Source organism: Mytilus galloprovincialis, chromosome 5 (genome assembly GCF_965363235.1).
Source record: "Mytilus galloprovincialis chromosome 5, xbMytGall1.hap1.1, whole genome shotgun sequence".
Lineage (NCBI taxonomy): Eukaryota > Metazoa > Mollusca > Bivalvia > Mytilida > Mytilidae > Mytilus > Mytilus galloprovincialis.
Window position 1 is genome coordinate 53,110,859 of NC_134842.1, and position 25,801 is coordinate 53,136,659.

The following is a 25,801-nucleotide window of genomic DNA, read 5'->3' on the forward strand; positions in this document are numbered from 1 at the left end:
TCAGAATGAAATGGCCTGGGTAAAACCTACAGTTCCTGAGATGAATGCTTTCCTTGGTCCCTGTTTCCAAATGGGTATTGATAGGAAGCCTTCTACTAAAATGTACTGGTCAACTGATCATTTTTTACATACACCTGTATTTCCTCACACCATGAGTCGTGACAGATTCACACAGATAATGAGATACCTCCACTTTTCAAACTCAAGAGTTAAACCATTACCAGGTGCTGAAAATTATGATCCGTTATTTAAGATCAAACCATTAATCACTTTAATGCCTGCTTCAGCCAGGAGTATAACCCCAAAAGAAATGTGACTGTAGATGAGTGTATGATTCCATTCAAAGGTCGAGTTCAGTTTCGACAATACATGTCAGCAAAGCCACATAAATGGGGAGTGAAGGTGTGGATGCTAGCTGAGTCGCAAAGTAGCTACATCAAGTTCATAGACATATATCCAGGGAGACGTGCAACTCCTCAATTACACTTCGCCAGTAATGTTGTCAAAAGGTGCCTACAAAGCACAGCTAGAGGGTGAAGGGTACCATGTATATACTGATAATTATTTTTCAAGCCCAGATTTTTTATTTCAAATTTATGGTACAGCAGCATGTGGAACAGTCCGAATAAATCGTAGGGGACTACCTGTTGATATAATTTGTAAACGCCCAGAAGGCAGAAATCAACGTGGGGATATGAAATCCCGCCAAAAAGGATGTCTGGTAGCTTCAGCATGGAAAGATAACAAAAGTTGTAAATGTCTTGTCAACTATTCATGACAATAGTACATCTGAAGTGCAGAGACTGCGGCCATTCATTCGGCTATGACATCCGTAGGGGTAGACCATCACAAGTCCAACTTGAAAACAGGCTTGTTCAAAGACATATGCCAACTAGTTTTGACAAGAAGTCAAAATGCCATTTGTGTTATATGAGAACAGAAAATGGAATTCAGGAGACAGTTAGACAAACAAAATTTGGCTGTAATGATTGTAGAAAACATCTGTGCCTGCCTGAATGCTTCACCAAATTTCACACTGTTAGAAATTGTTACAACTACTGACCAAGGAAGTGGATAGAACTGTTTTGTTAATTTTGACTGTTTTTTTTAAGCTGTTTGGACATCTGTTAAAGTTTTAATTGTTGACTTGTTGTTTAAAAAAACCTGAACGTTAACAACATATAAACAATATCAATTCATGCAGGCAGGCCAGTGTGGACATTCAAGCTAGAGAATTTATCTAAAATTTGTAAGTTTACACACATATATATATGTTATATTTTAAACATATATATATATATGTTATATTTTAAACATATATATATGCTATATTTTAAACATATATATATGTTATATTTTAAACATATATATTTGTTAAAAGTCATTTGAACTGGCAAAATAGTTATAGTGCAAAAAAAAAACAACACAGAAACTTTGAAGTATGAACAGGAAAAAGATATATGAATTTTTAAAAGATGCAAAAATTTTATAAACTATAAACATTTCAACATTAAACTATTTCTCATGGACTATTATAAATTTTATCCAGTCTTTTAATATATACACACAGAAAATAAAACAGATAAAGAAAACAATAAATATTCATTAAATAAAAGTTGTCTCTCTTCATTAACCATGTAAATAATATGGCGGTCGCAATTTTTCTCGTAAACACCAGACACTTCTTAAAGCATTTTTTGGCTGAAATACATCGATTGGAATACATTTACGGATAAGGAACTTAAATAATACGACTGTAATCACTTTGCATGACATTAGTTAGAAGTAAAATTGCTTCAAACGTAATTAAAGCGCATTTAATCGGTACCGAGGTAAAAAACAATCCGTACGCAAATTTTCAACCGGAAAGTAGAATAATTTGGCTTTAATCACAATCAATCAACAAAATGACATTAATCCCCTTTGGAGAACAAACTTTTCTCACCCCACGTGGCTAATGAATTTTCAATTTACTGCCGTTTGCTAGAATTCGACGATTTCCGTCCGCAGTCACGTTTTTTCGATACCACCGTGCAAAATAAAACCTGGTCGGGGAATCAGCTCGAGGAATTAAACCTCGGCCACAAAATCCCGCGAAAAAAAATTAATTCAGGAGCGAAAGTGTCGAGTACAAATCAAGTACTGAAAAATCAAAGTACCTAAATATTGCAATAATTCTAAAGTAAAGAAATAGTACAAAATATCAAAAGTAAATTTCCAGTATTACAGATTTACAGTACAGAAATAGTACATATGAAAAAGTGGCTGTGCACTAACCACTTGTTCTTCTGTGTAGCATGTGTTGCCTTTTTGTTTGTCACTATTAACGAAATATTAATTTACTTTAATATCTATATAACTAAGTAAGTAAGTAAGAAAGTAAGAAAAATATTTGTTATAGTGACATGTGTTTTTTTACAATATATAACATATTACAGTGAAATATAAAATTAGTAATTAGAATACCGGAAACTTTGGGTCACTAAATCACTTTAAATATATGTAAAGGTAATGACAAACAAAATAAATAAATTTTGTCGAACATTTTCATACAAAAAGTTTTCTCTTACTGAAAGTTTGTAATAAAATTATTAAATAGTTTACTCGCAAGTTGATATGATAAATATCAATTCTCTTCATCATTTGATAGTAAAGTACATAAAGTACATGTCTATTTGGGAGAGATGTTGAAGATGTTAATTGTTGTTAGAGTTTACTATCACAATTCAATTTAAATTATAAGATCAAGCCAATGTCTCTAGCTAAAAAAAAATCAACCAATTATATTTTAAGCTTTATACCAGAGTTTGGTTTGATTAACTAAAAAATATATGAATTTGGAATAGAAGAAGATATTTATTGTTAAACATGTTAAACTACGTGTACAATTTCATTTCCTGGAACCAGTTTGCTGATAACAGATGCAAGCTATAAAATGTTATATTTTTTTTCGGAGAAAGGTACTACATTAAAAAAGATCATATGATGTACAACAAGACTCAGACTTGGTTATAAAATCATGCTTCTCGTTTGCATATCGGAAGTTTGTAGATTTCCATAAACAATTTATGATTAAGGTAAAACAATAATGCACAAATTGCACAAAAAACACGAACATTACTGCTTTTTGGACCTTTTGGATGATGGCTCTTCATCTTTTGTGTGAGCTTTGGGTTTCGAATATTTTGGTTACGAGCATCGCTGGAGAGACGTGTGTTGTCGAGGTGCGCATCTGGTGCGGGAAAATTGGTACAGTTGTTTTTATTACTGAAGAGACATTATTTGTCAAAATGCGCATCTGGTGCAGCAAAATTGGTACCGTTAATGTTATTAGGACACTTTTGAATTTTTTTGCAAATTTAATGTAGAGAACAGAAACGAAAAAGTCAGTATTTTTTCATTTGTCAAGGGGCATAACTTTAGAAAATCAAACTTGATCTGTATTTTGTGGTAATAACCATTGTGTACAAGTTTTTATCAGTCTGTTAGGATTTCTTGATTAGTTCTTTTTTTAACATACTACTCGGACTTCTCTTGAATTGAATTTTAATGTGCGTATTGTTATGCGTTTAATTTTCTACATTGGCTAGAGGTATAGGGGAGGGTTGACATCTCATAAACATGTTTAACCCCGCCCCAATTTTGCGCCTGTCCCAAGTCAGGAGCCTCTGGCCTTTGTTAGTCTTGTATGATTGTTAATTTTAGTTTCTTGTGTATAATTCGGAGTTTAGTATGACGTTCATTATCACTGTACTAGTATACATATTTTTTAGGAGCCAGCTGAAGGACACCTACGGGTGCGGGAATTCTCCCTACATTGAAGGTGGCCTTCGGCTGATGTCTGCTCTATGGTCGGGTTGTTGTCGCTTTGACACATTCCCCATTTCCTTTCTCAATTTTATTGTATTGTCAAAAACAGCCCTTATTTATGTAGCAGAAGCATTCTACTTTCCAATAAATAATGTCACTGCTAGTGGAAGTTTCGTCCCCGAGGGTACCAGGCATTGATTACCTTAGCCGTATTTGGCGTACTTAATTATAATCCTGGTACCTTTGATAACTATTTACATCCGCTATATTTTGGGGCCAAAAAAGGTCTTACTGGACTACTCCTTAAGAAGAAAAAACATTTTTTTGTGAATTGTTTGCCTCCAGCTAACAATTCGCTGACAAGTTTTTCATGTATGCAGGTATCTCAGCATAACCTTTCTCGCAAAAAACAGTTAATCACAAGTACACAAGGGTGAAGGGGAAAACCAAATTGGCAGAGACAGTCCACAAGCGTAAACATCTCTCTCAGTCATCGAATTTAATGTATATCTATCCTATTGTACATTTTAAACACATGCTTACACAACTACTTTTCATATGTACTATTTCTGTACTGAAAATCTAGTACTGGAAATTTACTTTTAATATTTAGTACTATTTCTTTACTTTAGAATTATTGTAATATTTAGGTACTTTTATTTTCCAGTACTTGATTTGTTCTTAAAATATTGGTTCAAAAATAATACCAAATTATGATCACAGTATTCCATGTTTGAACATCATAACTTTATGAGATTTGAAATAAGCAACTTTCAAATTCTGAAAATGTAACTGTGCAAGCTAATATCTGTAGTACTTAAGTACCTGTCCACCTAAGAATCATGCAGAGTGCTGTGTAAAAGTGATTTATCAAAATAATTGATTTTTGCTTAAACTTCAGTGATTAAATCATCATGTAAGCAGGAAACCTTGTGCAATTTTTTTTTTAGTTACATCCATGGTTTCCCTCTTAAAACTAAAGAATTAGATCCCCCCTCTGAGACTGATTCCTCTATCATTGTATTGAAATAAGTGACCCATTTAAACAAAATATCCCTGAACATTTTTCATACACAATGATGTCAAATGGAAGATTGAATAGTATAGTTTACAACTTCTAAATTTCACCAGATGCACATATGTCCTATTTAAAAATAAACTGGTCAAATGTTGTTATGAATTCAAAATTGGACTAAGGGAGCTAACTCCAACTTATCCAAACAAACAAAATTATTTCAAGGTTGAGGTTATTTAAAAAATTAATTTAAGGTATAGTTAACTTCAATTTAAATAACAATATTTTTCAGAGTGGAAATATATGATTAAACATTAAATTCCTATAATTTATTAATTTTTATGAAATTTTGTTTATTTTCTGCGGGATTTCCCTACTTTCACTTTTGCCTTGAAAATGGCAGACGACACACTCAGATGTGGAATTTCAGCTTTTCGAACTGATGAGTGTGGATGTTATTATTTATTTCCACATGAACATGATGCAATCAAAATTAAGTGTTGTTTTAAGGACGTGACTAGTCACCTAAAGAGTGTTGGGGTTGCAACAGGAGGCTCTTACCGGCATTTTAGTTTGGGTGAACCTATGACAGAAGGTCAACTTATTTTGTATAGAGTCGGCCTATTTGATGATCGTTTGTACAGGGATGTTACAGTGTGTCCACATCATCGTTACAAACTGGGAATATACTTTAAACAAAATAAAACATGCAGCCACCCATCTCATTCTGGTAATGGTAAAGCATACAGAGGTATAACAGTTCAAGAAAGTCGGGATGTTTTGCAATCTTTTGGTGTCCTTCTTCCAGTAGGTACAGGTAAGTTAACTTAGATTTTAGATTTATTTAGTGTATTGCATTTCCCTTCTAACCTAGTAAAGAATAGTATATTGTTTAAATTTGGTACTTCCTTAAAATTCAATTTTCAGAGATAATAATTAAATTAATAATAATATGGATATACAAGGTTATATTCCTCATTATTTTGCTTTGAAAATTGTGACTATGAACTGACCAGAATTAAGTGCTGCAGTACAGTAATTTCACATTCAACATAAAATGATCAAACTAAGGTTTATTTCCTGAAGTTTACATTTATTTTTACTTCACAGTACATGTATATATAACTGTATAAATAATTCATGAGAAGATATGATATGATTGCATGTGAGCATGATGAGACAACTATCTTCAAATTAAAGTGGTAGTAATCAATCATATGTCTCTGTGCAGCCTTTAACAAGGAGATCAACTCAAACCTTATAGTTAGGTATCATGGTATGAACATGATAAATGGTTGGACATGATTAATGATAAAAAAAAACCAGATACTACAGTAACCTTTGAAAGAAAGCACATTGTTGGTACTCCAATATGACCATTTTTATGAACATGATGAAAGCACACTCTTGCTACTCAAATATGACCCTTTATGAAAGCACATTACTGGTACTTAGAATTGATTCATGTTACATTGAGGTTAAAATCAAACATAGTAGAATCAACAGAATTTTACAAAAGAACCTTTAGATTATATTAAACTTGTAAACTTGTTTGTAATTTGCATTATTTTGAAATATTATATTCCAGGATTATGCAGAAGTTGCAGCAAAAAAGTAGCTCCTTCAACAATTGAGGATACAAAAGGTAATTAATTATATTAAATTCACAGATATATTTGTAGATTTTGTTGAAAATCTTAAAGATTATAAAGATTTTGTTTCAAATTGGTAGCTGTGGCAGATCCATAATTATTTATAAGAGAACCTCTGACTTCCCAAAAGAGGAGGCCCACTTCATTGATGATTCAGTGATTTCCTATATAATTAACAAAAAATAATCCACAAAAGGGGGAGGTTGGAGATACACCTATTGTTATTATTTATTTAGACTCGGAATGATTCACATACATGCTTGAAACAGATATAGGAACTGCAGTCTGCACCAAAAAACTTTTTCAACTACTAGTCCTTAGACTAATCATAATATTCTGACATTTTTCTTATTAGGCCAAACAAAGTTTTGCAAAAACTTACTAGTCCGTATGAAATTTTACTAGTCTGTGGCATCGAACTAATGGCTAACAATGTAGACTGAGGAAGATGTGGTATGTGTGCCAATGAGGCAACATATTATTTGCAATTTGAATTTAGATGATAACCACACTGCTTAAAATTTTTGTACATAAGTCATGTAAGTTTTATTGGAATTTAATCTCATTTTCAAGGCATTTTTTACATGTTGAACCTTTCAGAGAGTTTTGAAAAATGTTAAAACAAGTATTTTAATACAGCCATTCAACCAATGGTATCAAGCAGATTTCTGAATAAAAATTGCACTACACATATATATATATATATGCAAATTAATTTTTAAAATGCATTTAAAAAAGACTAATAGCAACTGCTGAACAACATATGATGCCTAAATTATTTGATTAACAAAATGAATAGAGATGTTTTATATTGTTATTCATTTTGTATGTTGCTATTGTGTAATACCAATTTTGTATTTACTTTAACATTTACTTTGAGATAAAATATTTCTCATTTATTTTTATATGCATTCAGATTTGGACACAACAGAGGAAGAAAAGACAGAAACATCTAGCTGTTTAAGCATAATGAATATTGTAAGTAAAATATGTCTATGCTCCAACTTATACACTTCTTAAACTGTATAAAGGTAACTTTAAAAAAATTCTATGACAATTTTATTGCAAATCAGCAAAATTTGAAACACAGACAATACTTTCTACCCGCATGTAAAATAACTCTTATCAAAAGCAAGTCCAGCATGAAATTATCATTTTATTATTATGAGAATATTAAATGAACACTTTATCATAGCATATCAATATCGGAAATCTGACTTTCATTGATTAAATATATTTTTATAATAACTAAGATAAAAAATTGTACAGTTTAGGTTTTTAAGATTGAATTGGTATTAATCCTGTCTTTTGTTCATAGTGCGTTTGCCCAGTGACTATAATATTGTAAATATAGTTTTCTTTGATTTGGCGATATATTCAATATACACATTCTTTGCATCATATCAGTAGTCAAACGAACATGGGGATCGAGATTTGTTCCATGTCTTAATTTGGAAAATAGTTGTTTTATTTCGTTGAACACATAAATTTGTGGAAAAAGTCAACCACAAAAACCAAGATAGTTGGTTCCCCACGAGGAAAAGTACTTTCACAGTATATGTTAATATCCATTAAAGTCCAAAAGTGTAAAAAAAAATATTGAAAAACTTGTTCTAAATACTTTGACAAAAGGCATTAACCCTTGTCAGAAAGTAAGTAAATAATGGTATTGACTTCATTTTTTATTCTTAAATTTTTTCTCGTCCCAAACAACATCAACATATTATTAAGGATTATTTGTTAATTATAGCATTATTTTACAGGATGGTGAATCTTCTGCAAAGACAGATACACAACCCAGTACAGCTGATACTGATTTCCTGACATTCAGTCAAGATGTAAGTACAAAAGTAAGGAGAGGAGATTGTTTGCAAATGAAACAACTATCCAGCCAAAATCCAATGAAAATGATGTCAGCAATTGTACAGCCTTCAACAATGAAAAAAAAACATACCATAAAAATAGCTATAAAGACCCTCATATGAAAAATAAGAAATTTCAATTAAGAAAGTGAGATTTATATCATAACAATTCAAGATGAAATGAATATAACAGGGATCAATGAACAATAACCATTATTTAAGACAGACATTAAAGAAGGTGACATATTTAATATATGTTAATCTAGGACAATGGTGTGACAGCCAAACATATAAAAAAAAAACTGTCAAAAATAAATGGTATGATCTATGCAATGCCCAAAAGTAAAAAACATTGAAACAATGGTTACAAATCGCCATACAAAACTACCTGCAATTACTGATTATGAAAGCTGGTTTTAAAAAAGCCCAAATCAAAAATGCATTTATAAAATTTGATAAAGTTGATAGAATTGACTTCCTATTAGATCCTGCCATGAAATACATATCTAAACGGCATATTTCAAACACAGTATAAAAATATGTTTAACAAACAATGGCAATTATTATCCCTAAATAAAAATCCATACTGATTTAACATAACTAATTTGAGGTCAAGATCAAGGTTATATATATTTGTCTCATCCTGAATATACAAGAGCTATTGTCCTCTAGATATTTAGCAAGCAAATATCAATTGATCTATGATGTTATGTATAACTGTTATTTTTTTTTACGGAACATTTTTTTATAGGATGATGACTTCATTGCAAAGACAGAAACACAGCCCAGTACAGCCGAAACTGACTCCATGACCTTCAGTCAAGATGTAAGTAATACATTTGATAAAATAAAAGAATTGTATTTGATTTTCATACCATTAAATAAAAGTCATTTGAAAATATATTAATATAAGAAGATGAAGATTCAAATTCATTTAAAGTGAATACATCAGAGTTCAAGGTCAGAGTTACTTGTTCAAAAAAACGTTTCAAGGTTACTTTTCAGATAGATTATATAACATATATAAAATTGTATGTTTTGTTGAATAAAATAAAAAAGCAATACGTATAAAGGTCAATCAAGGTCAAATTTCTAAAAAGAAACAATAGTAGTTTTTATAATAAAATGCTTTCAGGATATTATTAAGACATTCCATATTGGACTGAAACCTAACATGGCATGTGTGTGATCAGGTTGAAAGAGGAAACTCCTTATTGATTTTGTGGTCATGTTAATTAAACATATTTACTATAAGCAGATTGTACATGTTAGCTTACTCATAAAAGTTAACTAAATGTTCTTTGTAACTTTTTTCTTCATATAGTTATCTCAAACTTCTAGCTGGAGTACAGATGAAAAGAAAGGGGACATTCTTCTAGATGATGTCAACACTGCCCTGTCGTTATTGTCTAATGGTAAGATGAGTCCATTGAAATATCAAGTCAGAACAGATATAGCCTCATTACATCCTTCATCAAAACGTATGCTTAAACGTAAAGCTACAACTGCCATTGAAGCATTGATGGATTGTTTAGCTCCAGGTCAAGCAAGTGAGCTAACGGAGTTGATAAAGATGGAGAAACAGCATTCACCAGTCCCTGATTTAACAAACACAATTGTAAAATTGTATGAGAATACCAATGATTGCCACATGAAAAAACAGATGTTGTCAATGTTGGCAAAAGATTACACCAAGAAACAACTACAGGAAATGATTCCAGGCTTGACTGTTTATGGTATAGACCAGGCACGTCTACATGCTTCAGTGCATGGAGAAGGTATTATATAAACCTATAGCTTATAAGTATATAAGACAAATTTCTTAGATATAAAAAGAGATAGGAGTTTATGGCCAAATGGTCTAAGTAATAAAAATACTGTATCGCAATGCTTTTAAAACTGAGGTTGTCAGTTAAAATTCTGCACTTGGCAAAAGAATGAATCCATGGTTTATAGTAACTAGTAACCAGAAGAACTTCTTTTTATATTGATTTCATTAGTTATAAAGAGGCTGTATTTATGACAGCTGCTGTGATTTTGTTTAAATATTTACATACTATTTCTGTTTCAGGTTCACAAGTTCCAAAACAAATTAAGCAAAACCGTCAAAGACTACCACAGTGGAAGGTTGCTCATGCTTTGGATTTCTTCTTCAATCCTCTATTTCATCAGGTATATATAACATTTAATGCCATCTTGTGTAACATTTTTGTCCTGTCTAAGATTGATGGTCTTTAATATCGGACACAGTTGATACATTCATGTCACATAAAGTTATAAAGGGATATAACTGAAGATCGGTGAAAGTGAACCTACCAAAATTTGTACTGGATCTGAGTTTTGTGGTAATAAGTATTGTGTATAACATTCGGTTGAGGCAAACTGAAGCCAGAGAGCAGAAACTGACAATTCAGCAGTTTTTTTTATTTGTAAAGGGGCATAACTATAGATCAGTGTAAGTTATGTATATTAACACCCAATGTTGTTAATGAAACTAGATACCATGCATTTCTCACACTTAACAATATGATCAAATAGCTGAAAGACTCCCTGTGAAATTATTGAAATAACAAACAGTGAAGATGTAATTATCTTTGTGTCATTTAGATACCACCAAGGAGGGTGGACTAAATTTGGCATGATATATCATAATGAAATTCTAGTATATTTTTAATTGTATTGATTGTTAGGTCAGCTCATATGGAACCAAAGAGATGAAACTGAATACTGGAGAAAAGATTTTAATACCAGAAGTGGTTCGAACTGTTTGCCATGCCAACTTGGTCCACATGTACCAAGCCTTTTGTAAAGAAGCAGATGTTGATCCACTATCTAGATCGTCTCTTTTTGAAATTTTGAGGGTTTGTCCAGCTTCCAAAAGAACAAGTTTGAGAGGCCTAGATAATATTGCCACTGATGGATCCACAGCTTTTGACACTTTAGATGAAGTTAAAAAGCAGCTTAAACTTTACTTAACTGAGTAAGTTCTTATTTCTATAGATGGAAAATAAAAGCTCAGGAATAGTCAAGTTTAATCGTTATTCTCTTTAAAAATGTCACTACTGTTGTATTTTGCCAAAGAGACAGCCAGGTAGCAATTTACAGTACTAAAAATTGAAAATCTGTATACAATTGATCTATAAATGATTAGCAACTACACATTGCATACAGCTAGCTGTACCTGTAATAAATTGCCAATTTGAATGCAATTATTGTGTATCAATGGTTATGGTTGGAAGACAGTTAGCGTAAAATTCTCTATCTCCTTGTCTGTAACTAAGGAAGCCGACATTTTGAATTGTTGAATGTATTGACATGTAAGTTCTACAATAATAAGCCATAAAACTTGCATGTTGCACCTAAAAATCCTCTTTTTATCAAATTGTATTACATTCTGAAGCAGCAGCCTGAAAACGCCCAGTGTTTATGTTTGTCCCCGGAAGCATACCTACATGTATGATGTCATCTATTGTTGGCACCAAAGAAGATAACATCTTTTTGTGGAATTTTCTTAAATGAAGATTTTACACTGAAATAATGATTGAAATTAATTATAAACTTGTTTAGCATTAGAAAAGAGACAACTGTATTGTATTTGAAGCTTTTCGGACATCCATTGGTACTTTTACTGTGGCGGCAAATACCGTTTACCTGTTTCCTCTACGTGTCGCCAGGTAAACTAAATTTGCGACAGTAAAACTGCTGATGGACGTTCATAAAGATTCAAATACAATATAGTTATCTCTTAATTTGATTTAATCTGTCAATTTATGAGCTTGATTTAAGTGTTGCAAAATGAATTTTCTGGAAACCTTTATCAATTTACTCATGATAACCATATTGAAATTTTGCGTAAATTTTTTCTCAGGAACTACAATACAAGGATTTCTGAAATTTGGTTTCTATAAGTCAGCTTTATTGCATGATGCATTTTCAATTTCATCACTTAACAACTTCCAGATCACCGCACACTTACATATTTTAACACTATAAAAATTATCCACTTGAGGCAGGTGTATTGTCAGTGAGCAGTAATTCACAGTTTCACTTGTTTAATTTTGCACATGTTGTAGATTAAATGAAAATTCATAGAAGCTTTACCTTAGTTCACTTTAAAAACTTATTGCAGCTATTTTTGTTTGTTTGTATTTTAGCCCTGAAGTACACAATGATTTAGAGAAGACTGAGCAAGATCTCCATTTATTTAAACTATATATAAAAACTGACTTTAAACTGCATACATCATTAGCTGACCAGTGCCCTGACCACTGCATTATGTTCGCATTGTCTGATCCAAAAGATCAAACACTTCAAAATAAATGTACCCACAGTCATAACATGGTTTGTGATAGATGTGAGCTGTTCTCCAGGTCTATAATCAATCTCAAAAGAGTTACATCTGAAGAGAAAGGTAAGTTTTATCTTACTGTATTGCAGGTTTGCTTAATTTGTTTTGTACTGTATAATAATAAGGAGAAGTGGTATGATTGCAAATAAAATAATTATCCATAAAAGTTCAAATGAAATGGGTGTTAGCAATAAATGGGCAATAATACGGTCTTTAACAATGAGAAAAAAAACCCACATCATATAATTGGCTATAAAAGGCCTCAACATAAAACATTTGAAACAATTAATGAACAAAAACTTAACTGATTTATAAAGGTTTCTTTACAGTTTATAAATATTAAACTTATTTTGGTGAATATTTTTAAGGTCATTGTTCACTATATATACATGTCTTATAATAATTAGAAAATAAATATTCTCTAACATTATTTCATTAAATGTACATGTCATAGTATTTTATTAATGTTCATTGAATTTTTCAAATTCAATACAAATAATAATCAATATCTAATCTATTGCTTTTATCATATGCAGATATTCCAGTGGAACTTAAGTCTGAACTTCTTCAGGATATTGAAGTAGGAGAAAGCAATATCTTGTCTTGGAAGCAGCACTTGGTTCGTTGTGCCAATCAAGATAGATGTAGACAAGCTCTTCTAGGCAGTTTGAAGAAAGAAGAAGTTTTTATTATAATGGACTGGGCGATGAAATTCCTGCCCTTGTCATTTAGGGAAAAACAGTCTGACTGGTATGCACAAAAAGGCATAAATTGGCATGTGTGTGTGTGCATTTTCAAAGATGATGAATCAAATTTGAAGGTACTAACATTGCTTTTCATAGATGATGTTATCAGTTACTTTATTACAAGGTACAATTAAAAAAAAAGTCTTGAAATCACCTGAATAAATAAAATTGAAAATGGAAATGGGGAATTTTTCAAAGAGACCACAACCTGACCATAAAACAGTCAACAGCAGAAAGTCACCAATAGGTATTCAATGCAGCAAGAAATTCCCGCATCTGGAGGCGTCCTTCAGCTTGCTACACAAATATATATATACTAGTTCAGTGATAATGAACGACATACTAAACTGCAAATTATACACAAGAAACTGAAAATTACACCTACAAGTATATGCATTATACTTCATGAATGTGAATTATAAGAAGCTGGTATATCATTTTTTTTTATTTCTAGTCATTGCAACTACGTTTCTTGTTACAAGGTTACTTTTGAAACTGGAAAGCTGTACATTTCAGAGACTTTTCATCTATTCAAGACTATACAAGTTCGCCTAGAAAAATACAATTGGATCTCTATGTAGCTTAATTATTGTATGACCCTGTCAGTCAGGCACCTTAATGCTGACCATGACCTTTATTCATGATTCATTTTTAATGCAGATTCATAGAAAACTTTTCCTTATAGGGTTTAGTTTTTCATTATTATCAAAAGTATTGTTATATCAGAAATATTTGAGATATAGATATAATAGGTAAAGTTCTCATTATCAATAGATAGAAATTCTTTTTTAATGTTTACATCCTCATCAAATTATATATTTTGGTAAATATTACAGGCTTAAGACTTTTGTACATAAAGTTTTTGGCAAGACTATTGTGTGAGTCCAAAATTTGTGTAACTCTTATGAGAGATGGAGTAAAATTGTTTAATTTTCTTTTAATTTTACAGCATAGGACCTATACCCATATCTTTGACCAGGTGAAGCAAGATTGGTTTGCTGTTGTGTCTGTGTTGGAACACACATTAAGAACAGTGATGAAACAACTCCCCTGTATTACAACAGCTTACCTCAGAAGTGATAATGCAGGCTGTTATCATTGTGGAAACACATTGTTATCCCTTGATGGGATTTCAGAAAGAACTGGTATGATATGCATATATATTCTATTGAATGACAATATATTTTTGTATTTCTGTAGAATTTTAAGGAAATGTAGATCATTCTTCAAACTATTGTTCTTACTAATTACATATGTTGTCAAGTATACATTTGTATAGCAATGTTCAGAAAATTACTGCTTCTATTGAAATACAAAAAACATAATTTATTTGTGTATTAACTGGACTAAGTCTACACTTAAAAACAAGTTCTTCAGACTTATTATAAAAAAGAAGATGTGGTATGATTGCCAATGAGACAACTATTTACAAAAGACCAAATATTTGTATGACTTGATCAAGTTTATATACACCAATAAATTCATTTAAAAAAATCAAAGAATCCTATAATAATTATTGATAGAACAGTTGTTTTAAAAAAGGACATATTTGTTTTAGGAATCACCATAAAGAGATATGACTTTAGTGAGGCGCAGGATGGTAAATCCTATTGTGATGCCAAGATTGCCCATCTAAGATGTAAGATTCGTCAATATGTTTCTTCTGGGAATAATGTTAAAACAGCAGGCGATATGAAGAACGCCATAGATTCTTTGGGTGGTGTAATGGGCTGTCAATCTGCACACGTCCAGATAAATTCCCAAGTAGCTGGAGAAGCCAATAAGATCAAGAATACATGGAAAGGAATATCAAAGATCTCAAATATAGAGTTACGGTAAATAGAATGCACTTTATTTTGTTAATGTCTCTTTTTACTGACTACACCAAAATTTATACAAATTATATATCCAAATTTGGAATTAGCTTCATTAAATAAAATATTTCTTTCAATTATTAAATTCAAATGTATATATGCTCAGCTCTAAATCTAAAGATTGAATGCATCATGTTTGGGTACAGTTTGTAATAATTTGAGATAAAAAAATAATTCATTGACAGAATTTCATAGTGAAATATTTCCCTGAGGAGGGGATAAAATTTCAAACTTCCTTTAAAGATATAACTGAAATATTAATCATATTTATTTAAGGAATGACTGTTATGTTTTTTCTGTCACGTTACAATATTATGTCTATGATTTGATAAACAAAACAATGTCAGCCAATCAGAAGAAGTGTTACATCGAAAATTAAATTAAATTATTTTTAGATGAAAATTGAAAAAATGTGACTTTCATGTTTATTTTTTAGAAAATTTACACATAAAAAAAATTGTTTTTGTCAAAATTTATGCTTTCTTAGATATGAGCTAGAATTTACCCCTTCAAAATATTTGTCCAAATCCTATGAAAATTATCATTTTTTTTATTAGAATATTACATTAGTATACTTGAAAAACTTATTGATATTATATTCAATTATTTTAAGGAGGAAAGTCAACCTCAACAGGGACATAAAAAGAATGAACAAAATAATATAACATCATGTTTGCCACAGATGAATGGACAAGGATTTGCTGTTCAAAATCAGCTAAACAATTTTGATATATGATTAATTCTGGCTTTGCCATACTCATCGAATACTTGGCATTTCATGTTAACTAAAAACATACAGATATATCTATTGTTTTCAAATGAAGTTCATTGTTATATATTAGAAAAATATTATACTTTTTTTGAAAATTAAATTAGTATGATTTGTAATCACAAGTTATTTTTAATTTTTCAGAGAAAAGCAGATCATTGCATTTAAAGCTTTTGGAGTTGGTTGTGGGAATGTGATGTCAGAAGAGCAATTGAAAAAGATCTGTCCTTCCCCACTGTCTGCAACAGAAATCGTTGTCATTTCTGACTTTGTTGTACCAAAAAAGGAAGCAGGCAGCATTACTTTCAAAGCCCATGATTTGGTTACTGATACTATTGCTGTGGAATTACCTGTTGACAGCAACCACAATGAGACCATGCAACCATTATCCAATAGTATATTCACATGTATAGAACCTTGTTGCTCAAGAGTGTTCCAGACTTACTCTGGTCTTGAGTCCCACATACTACTGGGAAACCACCAAATTAAGTTAAATAGAATTTCCACTTATGACAACATCAAAATAAAATGGAAAGAGTCCTGCTTGAACATTGCAGAACATGCTACAGTGTCCAGAGATTCAAAACTGACTCCAGGTTCACCATCTTCTGATATGGGTTGGGCAATAAAGAAGGATAGAAAAAATCAGAGATTCACAGAAAATGTTAAAACTTACCTAAGAGCGATTTTCAACGCTGGTGAACAAAGTGGTAGGAAATCCAATGCAGACGATGTCTCTAGAAACATGCGTGTTTGTAGAGATGAAAATGGAAACAAAATGTTTCAACCGGATGAATGCCTTCAACCAAGCCAAATTGCTTCTTTTTTCTCTCGTCTGTGTGTTATGACCAGAAATACAAGACCACAACAAACACTTGACGATGAAGATTTGGAGCCGGCCCTTAATTTGATTGACGCTATGGAGGCTATGGATGTTTTAAATTCATGATTTGCATAAATATGTACATTTATTTACAACTGATAATGTGTGATAGTTATTTACTAAACAACAAAAGGAAAGCACCATAGTTCTCAATCTAGTTCTGCTAAACAGATTTTTTTCTCTTAAGATATCACCTTTTCAAACAAAAAGTTTAACTTTTTTACTTAATTTTCTTCAAACTCATAAATAAATTTTTACAAGATATGCATAAGAAAAACAATATTCCTTATTGTTATGGCCATTTATCTCCTGAGGCTTATTTGATTAATGAAACTTGAGTTTTCACTCAGACCTCTAAAATTTAAATTGCAAAATTGACATGCTGTAAAAATTCTGGAAAACTGATATTTTGGTATCTTTTACTATACCCACAGGAAAATAACAGTTAATGTTAATGTGCGTTGAATATAGCTCATAGGTTTGTTCTGACATTTTCTGTGAATATTGTTTATTAATAATCTGAGTGCTTACCAAACATTTTGTGATTCAGTTAACAAAATGCTCGCTATTTTAACATTAAATAAGTTGAATTTAGTTAAAGCATGAATGGAAACATGTATTTCGAGGAATTTAATCATTTCCAAAGGGACATAACTCCAATACAGTTTGTACACATTATATCGACAAATTCAACCTTAAACTGTAATATGTGATCTTTAACTTGCATACAAAATGTTTATAAACAAAATTAAGACCTGGGAGTAAATGTCAGGAAAATAATATTTCGGTAAGATTTGGTATTCTAAAAATAAAATGTATCAACATCAGACTCAAACTTTATCTATAACTTGACACTGAACCTGATAACTAAAAATGAAATCATTAAGTGGAAGTTATTTGGAACAAAATTATGGAAAACTTCTATTTTTGAGAATTTTGCTTGTGTTCATTGCTCAAGATGGCCCACAATTTCTAATACATAGGCGGATCCAGGGGGGGGGGGCTGGGCCCCCCTTTCAAGGGGAAAATTTGTTTGATTATCTAGGGAATCATTGAAGCATGACTGGAGCGGGCCCCCTCTTGGGTCAGTCAGCGGGCCCCCCTTAGGTACCGATATATCCAAATACCCTATAGGTAAAAATCATCAAAATTTATTCCAACTACGCCATAAACCTATAAATAGCTCAAAATGATCTTTAAATTTGTAAAAAGAGGCCATTTGATAGAATTCTGTCAATTTTAAATAGAAAAAACTCTTTTCAAGTCAAAAAAAAAAATTAAAAAAATGACCTAAAATGTGCATTTTGAAAAAATATAAAATTTTCCACGCTAATTTCTGGAGAAATTTATGTATGTGCACCTGGTGAATTTTTGTGGGGTAAATATATTGTTTCTAAGCTGTTTATACATAATAATAAACTTGTATTATCATTAAGGATAATATTGAAATTTTTGTAGTACATTTATGTATGTTTTTCAAATTTTCTAGGAAGTGGTTGCTAAGGAAAAACATGCTTGGTAACCAAGGTGTTAGAAATATTTGAATGTTACTGTTGATGCCAAATCTTAAAATCCACTTGCTCAAGTGTAGATATCCTTTACTACATGAATATTATAATTCCATTTCATACTTTTTTTTAGTGATGTATACATGAGTCAATTACTTTCAAATTCCTACTATTTTCAGCTGTAAAATACGTGTTGCTATGGAACTTGTTTAGCTCGACAACAAAGTATAAAATAAAGTATGCAGTGATCAAATACTCAAATGTTTGTTGTTTTGTATCATTTTAAACAAAAATTTCATTGATTTATGATTTGAGATAAATCACCCTCTGCATGATTATTAGGTGGACTGGTACTTAAATCTTAGGTACAAATCAAGTACTGTAAAATACAGGTACCTGAATATAACAGTAGTTATTAAGTTACAGAATAGTACTGAATATTAAAAGTAAATTTCCAGTACTACAGATTTTTGGTACAGAAATAGTACCTCTGCAAAAGAAGCTGTGTACCTGATTAACCATTCTTCTTTGTTGATTATTCACAAAGGTCACAATCAATAACCTTCGGCTTCAATACACAACCATAAATTAGCTTTCATATTTTCACATTAACAGTACTGACTGAGTGAAATATTTTTTTATGATTTAACGAAAGTAGATGAGTAAAAACTGATATTTAAAAAAAAAATTAGGATGATTGCAGCATAAACATCCTTTATCCGAGTGTATAATATAGTACAGTGAATTGTATATCCTAAATAAAATCTCATTATCTGATCAATGATATAAATTACTTATATTGAACATAAATGATTATGTTCACAGTCAAACTAGATCAATGTAACAACTTTTCCTTTTATTAAAGAAAGTAATCTTTGATGTGATGAAATAGGAAAAAAATTACAGGTAGATTAAGTTTCATTTAGGCATTTGATACTTGGTAGTACCAAGCATTAGTTAGGTATGTGAGTTCTAGGTAAATTTATGTTAAATATTACTCTTCACTTACAACCTACTGTTTTATTTAGTAATACATGCAGATTTTCAGAACAAAAATACTTTGTACAAATTATTGATAGTGCAAAATTTAACAGCTTGTACACTGAAAGTCACAAACCTGGGAATCTCTTCACAAACAAATGATCACGATTAATTTGTATTTTTATTTGCAAGATTTATTGTGAAAAAAGAGTTCATGTATAAGTCATCATGCATATCAAAAGAGATGGTACAATATTTACAACACTTTGTTTAAACTTTGACTTTAACATTTGTTATTTGTTTTGTAGAGATGTTTCGCACATGAAAGAAAACTGCTATGAAAAATGCCAACTGAGCAGTAAGGAGCAAGTTTTTTTTAAAAGATTTCAAAGATTATCAAAATCTTTATACTAGTAACCAAGAGCCCCAAAAAGACCTCCCCCTCAAAGACCGGGAAGAGAGGAGGATTGTGAGATACCGGGCCAAATTGGCATAACTAAGCATAAAAATTAGTTAAACCGCGATACATCATTTTCATTTCATCATACTTTGCATTGGCAAAAGCCACTATTGTCCGGTATAGATAAACTCATCATAGATACCAGGACCAATTTTTTTAAATACGCCAGACGCGCGTTTCGTCTACAAAATACTCATCAGTGACGCTCGAATCAAATAAAGTTAAAAAGGCCAAATAAAGTACGAAACCCGAGTCTAAGATTGACAAAGGGAAGTAATTTGTTTAAAAGTGTGTAATAACAGAATCAAATCGGTAATGGGCAAATGGACTATTCAAGGTATTCTTTCAAATTAAGTTATATAGTTTAAACATAGTTATAAAGTTTACAAGTTATGTTTTTTTTTTGTTTTTTTTTTTTTTTAAATATTACAGATTTTGACCAATGAAAAAAAGATATAAAAAAGGTGGCTATAAAGAAATTGTTAACATACATTTTAGTTATTTAAATCTAAATTATTCAATCTACGGCAAAGAAAACCCAAATTGAACTGGTTAGGAAACTAATATTCATATTACCGCTTGCTTATCATGGAAGTGGGGGTAACTAATGGCTTTTTTGTACATTAATTTAAGTACAAATAAAGCAAAAATGTATTTGAATACCTGTTATTTGTATAAATGGCTAATTGAAGGACAAACTAAAATAATAAATGAACTTCTTTATTTCTCTTTTCAGATGAAGACACTTGATAATATAAACACTTAGAGAGATAGATATTTTGATACTCTTAATTTAAAATACATTGAATGTCATGCTGGAAAGTGTTTGGTTTTTTTTTCCTTCTATTTTATAACACATGTCTTTTAATGGGAAAACTATACCATTTGTCAATTTTGAGCTCAAACATTTTTATTTAATTCGCCAACAGATTTAGTTAGTGATTTGAAAGATTGGTCATTAAAAACTTGAAAGGGACACAACTCTTGCAGAATCTAAATTGAAAAATAGCTTGACTATTTTGAATTGTGGATTCATATACATTTGTTTTTTTTATATATATTTGTTGCAATGACAAATTCAAGTTCTTTTTAAAACATGTCATACATTTGAAATGTATTTGACTTTATCATGTGGTGCCATTGGTATTTATACTGTTTATATTTGAGAATGGAAATAAAGGAATGTGTCAAAGAGACAACAATCTGACCAAAAAGCACGAACACAGCTTAGGGCCACCAATGGGTCTTCACTGAATACAACCAGAACATATAATTTGGAGTACAATACATTGCAATGATAGTTATATAAGAGTTGATGGATGACAAGCATCCAGCAGCATTTATTGCATACACATTCAGGATGATGTCGTGCATGTGAATGAAATATGAAAACAAGGTAGCTGATAATCATTTATTATCAAAAAGACGGTTTAAAAATGTTTTACAATAATTCAATTAAGAACAAAAAAAAACATCTTCTCCATGAGATTACTTACTGTCAACGTGAATATCACGTGATTCCATGTTAAAATCACGTTGGAAAATATTGCCCGTGTATCCTCTTCTGGTTGTTCCCCAACTATATTATCATCTGGCTCTTCAATGTCCTTTGATGTCTCACTGACATATACTACATTAATCATCTACGACTACTGGCTCATCCACAAGTTCAAGATCATCTGACAAATATAACACAATTCAAACAAGTCAACTAATGGCCTTATTTAGGTACACAAAAAATATATAACGAAAAACAAAAATGTACCACAGCAACAAACGTCAACCACTGAATTAATTACAGGCTCCTGAATTTTGTCAGGCCTAGGGAAATACAGAATGTGGCGACGTTAAACATGTTAGCTAGCGTCCAACATTCCCCTTACATGGGACAGTGGTGTAACAGTACAACATAAGAGCAGACTAAAAAATCAGTTAAAAAGGTTTAATTCACATGGTGGATATAAATACAAATAAATTTTACACAAACATAGTCAACGTGGGAGGGTACTTGTACATCCCTTAAACAAACAGACACCAAATTTATGCAAATCTGAGAGTATTTGCAAGTACTGAAGGCCAATAAAGACAAATTTAAAAAAACAACAAACATGCATTTAAGACTAAGTTATCAATTATTTCACATCCAACATCAAAAGGAATTTTGTGTGAAGACATCATAAACCCTGGAATTTTTCTAATATTGTTATAACATTGTAAGTTATTTCTTGGCATCCCGATGATTATTTCGAAAAAAACTGATGGTCCAAACTATTAAATCGAAGATAATGAATGAAGCGGAAACAACACAACTCAACAGTTACGGTTATCCTTCTCTAAACGTTTATTACAGTTGCTCATATCAGTCTATATTATACAGTTACCCATATCTTCGATTTTTTGAATGATGATTTCTCCAATAAGCGGTTGAACTATGATAAGAAGCTTTGTATTTCAGTTTCAAACTAAGTAAAACTTTAATTAATAAAATTTACTTTTTTACTTACATTGCTCACTATCACCCCAGTAATATTGTTTACCTTGGAGAAGAATCCCAATTTAAATTTCTTTTTTATTAATAGTCAAAAATGATAATGTATAAAATATTAGATAGTACAAGAAACATGCTTTTTCTTCATTTTAAACAACATCTTGAATTGATTTCCAGTGTTTACTCTGTAAACCCTTCGGCCATAAAACGAGATGTGGCTGACATAAAAAAAAAAATGGCAGGACATACATAGCCTGGCAAAGAAGAAGGAGTCTGCTAGACTCCAGGTAGTGAACAAAACAGAAGGAGGACCACCATCAGAGAATACATTAAAATCATGGGGAAAAAAATGTGAGTACACACATATATATATATATATATATAAGGAGATTAGGTATGATTGCCCACAAGACTAATCTAATTATGGTATACCATTGTCTTTCTGTCAATCCGTCATCAACTTTTCGGACAATACCTCAAAAACGTTTTCACAATTTGCAAGTTACTTATAGTATACCTAAATGTATTTCCTTGAAACTTTACATTATTGTGGGTATGATGTAAGAAGCTCCCTTTTGATTTATTTGTTGTTTCAGAGTTACAGGAATTTAACAATTCAAATTGAAGGCAATATTTTATGCTTTCTTTTGAAATTTTACTTATAAGAAACAATTTCTATATCATGCATATGATTGTCCAATACTGGTGTATCAGTGCAACTGTTTATTTAGTATGTTTTGATGATGAAAGATACATGACAGTGATTTTTGTACCTTATTGACCAATCATATGAGCTTACTCCCTAATAAGTACATAAAAAAAATGTACATGTATGCAAATTGTATAAGATTCATCTAACTATAAGTTTTAAAATTTTATTATTGAATTAGATTATAGGAACCCTCACGAAAACAATGCTTGAAGGAATTGAGGGTGGTTTTGACACATCAGACACCTCAGTTAAAATAAGTTGTGGTAGTGGTACAGTTGGAGGACAACCAAATTCAAATGGTTTGTAATTACTATAGAATTAAATAAAACAAATATTAGAGGTTATGGACATGTACATTGTTAAACCGAGGGGATTAACTCACAGACAACAATCATTAGTACATATGTAAGTTAATTTGTGATAGGTGAATGTCAGCAATGGGAAAACACTGATAAACCAGCCTTTACACAACTCTCTATGTCTGCATGTAATCCTGGGGCGCATTTCTTTTACGTGAATCCGAAATATGTGTCCGAATCATTTTATGTTTCACCGTTTTTAAGTGAAACAAAAACATGTTACCGAAACATGCGTAACATAAGTCATTATTATTAACACCATCACTATGAACAATGAAAAGGGCATCTCATACATGATTGTCATATCTCAAAAGAAACTTTCTAGTTTACAATGTATCTTATATTATTTCACCGTGTATTATCGGTGCAGCGGATATAGGTACTAACCAAGTGGGGTGATCAATTTTTACCCGACACGTTAAGAAAATCTTTGTTTAGTTTTATCTATCATTACTTTTGTCTGTCCTTCTGTCATTCTTTCTGTCACACTTTGATTTGTAGATGTGCAATAATATAATCATGATAATATTTCAAAATTTCCATGGCAAGGACAGCAAAAAAATGAAACAAAAAGTCCCTGTATAATTTATCAGTTTTATTGGGTCATTTCAGATGATCATGGCTATTTAGAGAGAGTTCATGGTCCAATAGCAACATTAATACTAGCAAGATACCACCAGTTTATTGATGGTCAAACACTTAAATCCTATGTGGCCTCCAACGAAAGAGATGCCCAAATATTTAAACAGAAAGTTGGACCTGCTGATATACCAGTAATATAAAAAAAACAACAAGCAACAAAGTTTATTCACAAATAACTGATGACCTAACAGATTCTGGAAAAGATGCCATCAATGATATCAATCCAAATTTGTTTAATTTGTTGATAGATTGGTGTCCCAATTTTGAGAGCTTTGTTTGTTCAAAACCTGTTCTAGGTAAATCACTTAAAATACAGCCTTGAATTTTAATTTATGTGCATCCAAACCACCCATATAACTTAGTATAACTTCAAAGGTGCCTCTAGTGACTCGAAAATGCTGGCGAAATTCGTTGAAACTGTATTTAGGAACAACTCCTTCAACATAACTACTACATCTATTTGCATCCTCTCGGCTGTTCATTGTCACTGCAGGTAGAAAAGGTTTTGTACTATACGTTTCATTTATCAAATTTGTAGAATGACTTTTGCAGCTCTAGAAAAAATGAGCTGCTACAACGGCTATGTAAACATTGACAGCCATTTTGTTATTCAGAAACAGAAAACAGGAGGAAAAAATGTGTTTTAAGAAACATAAACATGTTTTGGTTTTATAAAACATTTGTTTTTATATTACCTTAAATCATGTTTCTGATTTCAAAACATTGTACTGAAACATGTTACAGATTTCGGTTAAAGAAATGCACCCAGTGTAAAATATTTCAGTACGTTTTATATAGTTATATATTTTGAAGGTTTTTTTATAGGCAAGAATGATAGGTATCTAGGTATAATACTGCAGTGTAAAGAAATCAACCTGTCTGTTAATTTTTTCGAAAGTGCAACTTCTTTTTAACCTGTGAATAGATTTAAACTTCCTACAGATAGATAAAAAACAAGCTGTGGTACGATTGCCAATCAGACAACTCTCCACATATAGCCCACTATATGAAAATATGAAATTTGCATTGATAATTAGACTAATATTATATTAATATGACTAATGTATTATGTCCTAAGATTGCAGATGTCAAGCCTGAAAAAATACCCACATATTTTCCCCTTTTTGTACCGCTAATTTTCAGTTTTCCACATCCCCCCCCCCCTTTCATGCTTGCCAAAGACATTAATTTGATATCATATTTGTTACATAGTTAGAAAGGATGGAGGAAAAAAACCAAAGGGACAGTCAATCTCATCAATCGAAAATAAACTGACAACGCCATATAACCTGACCAGTTTAAGATCAAGTACTAGATTTATTTCTATTCTATTCATTATAGCCACTATTTAAATCATGGTTACTTGATATAGAAGTAGTAATAGCTTCAACTTTCCATCCTGTCAACTGTTAATAGACAGTCTCATTGTGCCAATCATACCACATCTTTTTTATGTTCTACAAATCTAAATAGTTTAACCCCTTCTATTTCTTTAAGGTTATAAGACTAATACATGTACGGTCCTTAACCAAGCAAACCTTGAGATTAAGAAATTTCTGGAACAGTATGCATTTAATTCCAAGTCACAACCAAAAATTGGCGAAAATATTCTTAGGGTGAATGAATATAAAGATTGTACAAAGGGCATTACAGAGGAATTGATAGATGAACTAACCACCTTCATTAGCACTT

The 25,801-nt window shown here is 31.3% G+C and overlaps 1 protein-coding gene across 1 annotated transcript; it reads left to right on the forward strand.

Annotated features, from left to right (window-relative positions):
• The first annotated feature begins 4,634 nt into the window (after nucleotides 1–4,634).
• Nucleotides 4,635–18,728, forward strand: LOC143076026 (uncharacterized). Its single transcript, XM_076251638.1, has 13 exons — nucleotides 4,635–5,642; nucleotides 6,414–6,470; nucleotides 7,394–7,455; nucleotides 8,241–8,315; nucleotides 9,091–9,165; nucleotides 9,664–10,117; nucleotides 10,411–10,511; nucleotides 11,030–11,319; nucleotides 12,494–12,750; nucleotides 13,224–13,507; nucleotides 14,383–14,578; nucleotides 14,992–15,268; nucleotides 16,221–18,728. Exons 1-13 carry the CDS (start codon nucleotides 5,222–5,224, stop codon nucleotides 17,023–17,025), a joined length of 3,354 nt encoding a protein of 1,117 aa, XP_076107753.1. The 5' UTR covers nucleotides 4,635–5,221; the 3' UTR covers nucleotides 17,026–18,728.
• Nucleotides 18,729–25,801: the final 7,073 nt, after the last annotated feature.

What these genes read in the sequence shown, in the direction of transcription:
- LOC143076026 (XM_076251638.1), top strand. Translation starts at nt 5,222, where the DNA reads ATGGCAGACGACACACTCAGATGTGGAATTTCAGCTTTTCGAACTGAT. An exon ending in CCTTCTTCCAGTAGGTACAG is followed by an intron (nt 5,643 to 6,413) that starts GTAAGTTAACTT and finishes ATTATATTCCAG; the next exon opens with GATTATGCAGAAGTTGCAGC. An exon ending in TGGGATTTCAGAAAGAACTG is followed by an intron (nt 14,579 to 14,991) that starts GTATGATATGCA and finishes TATTTGTTTTAG; the next exon opens with GAATCACCATAAAGAGATAT.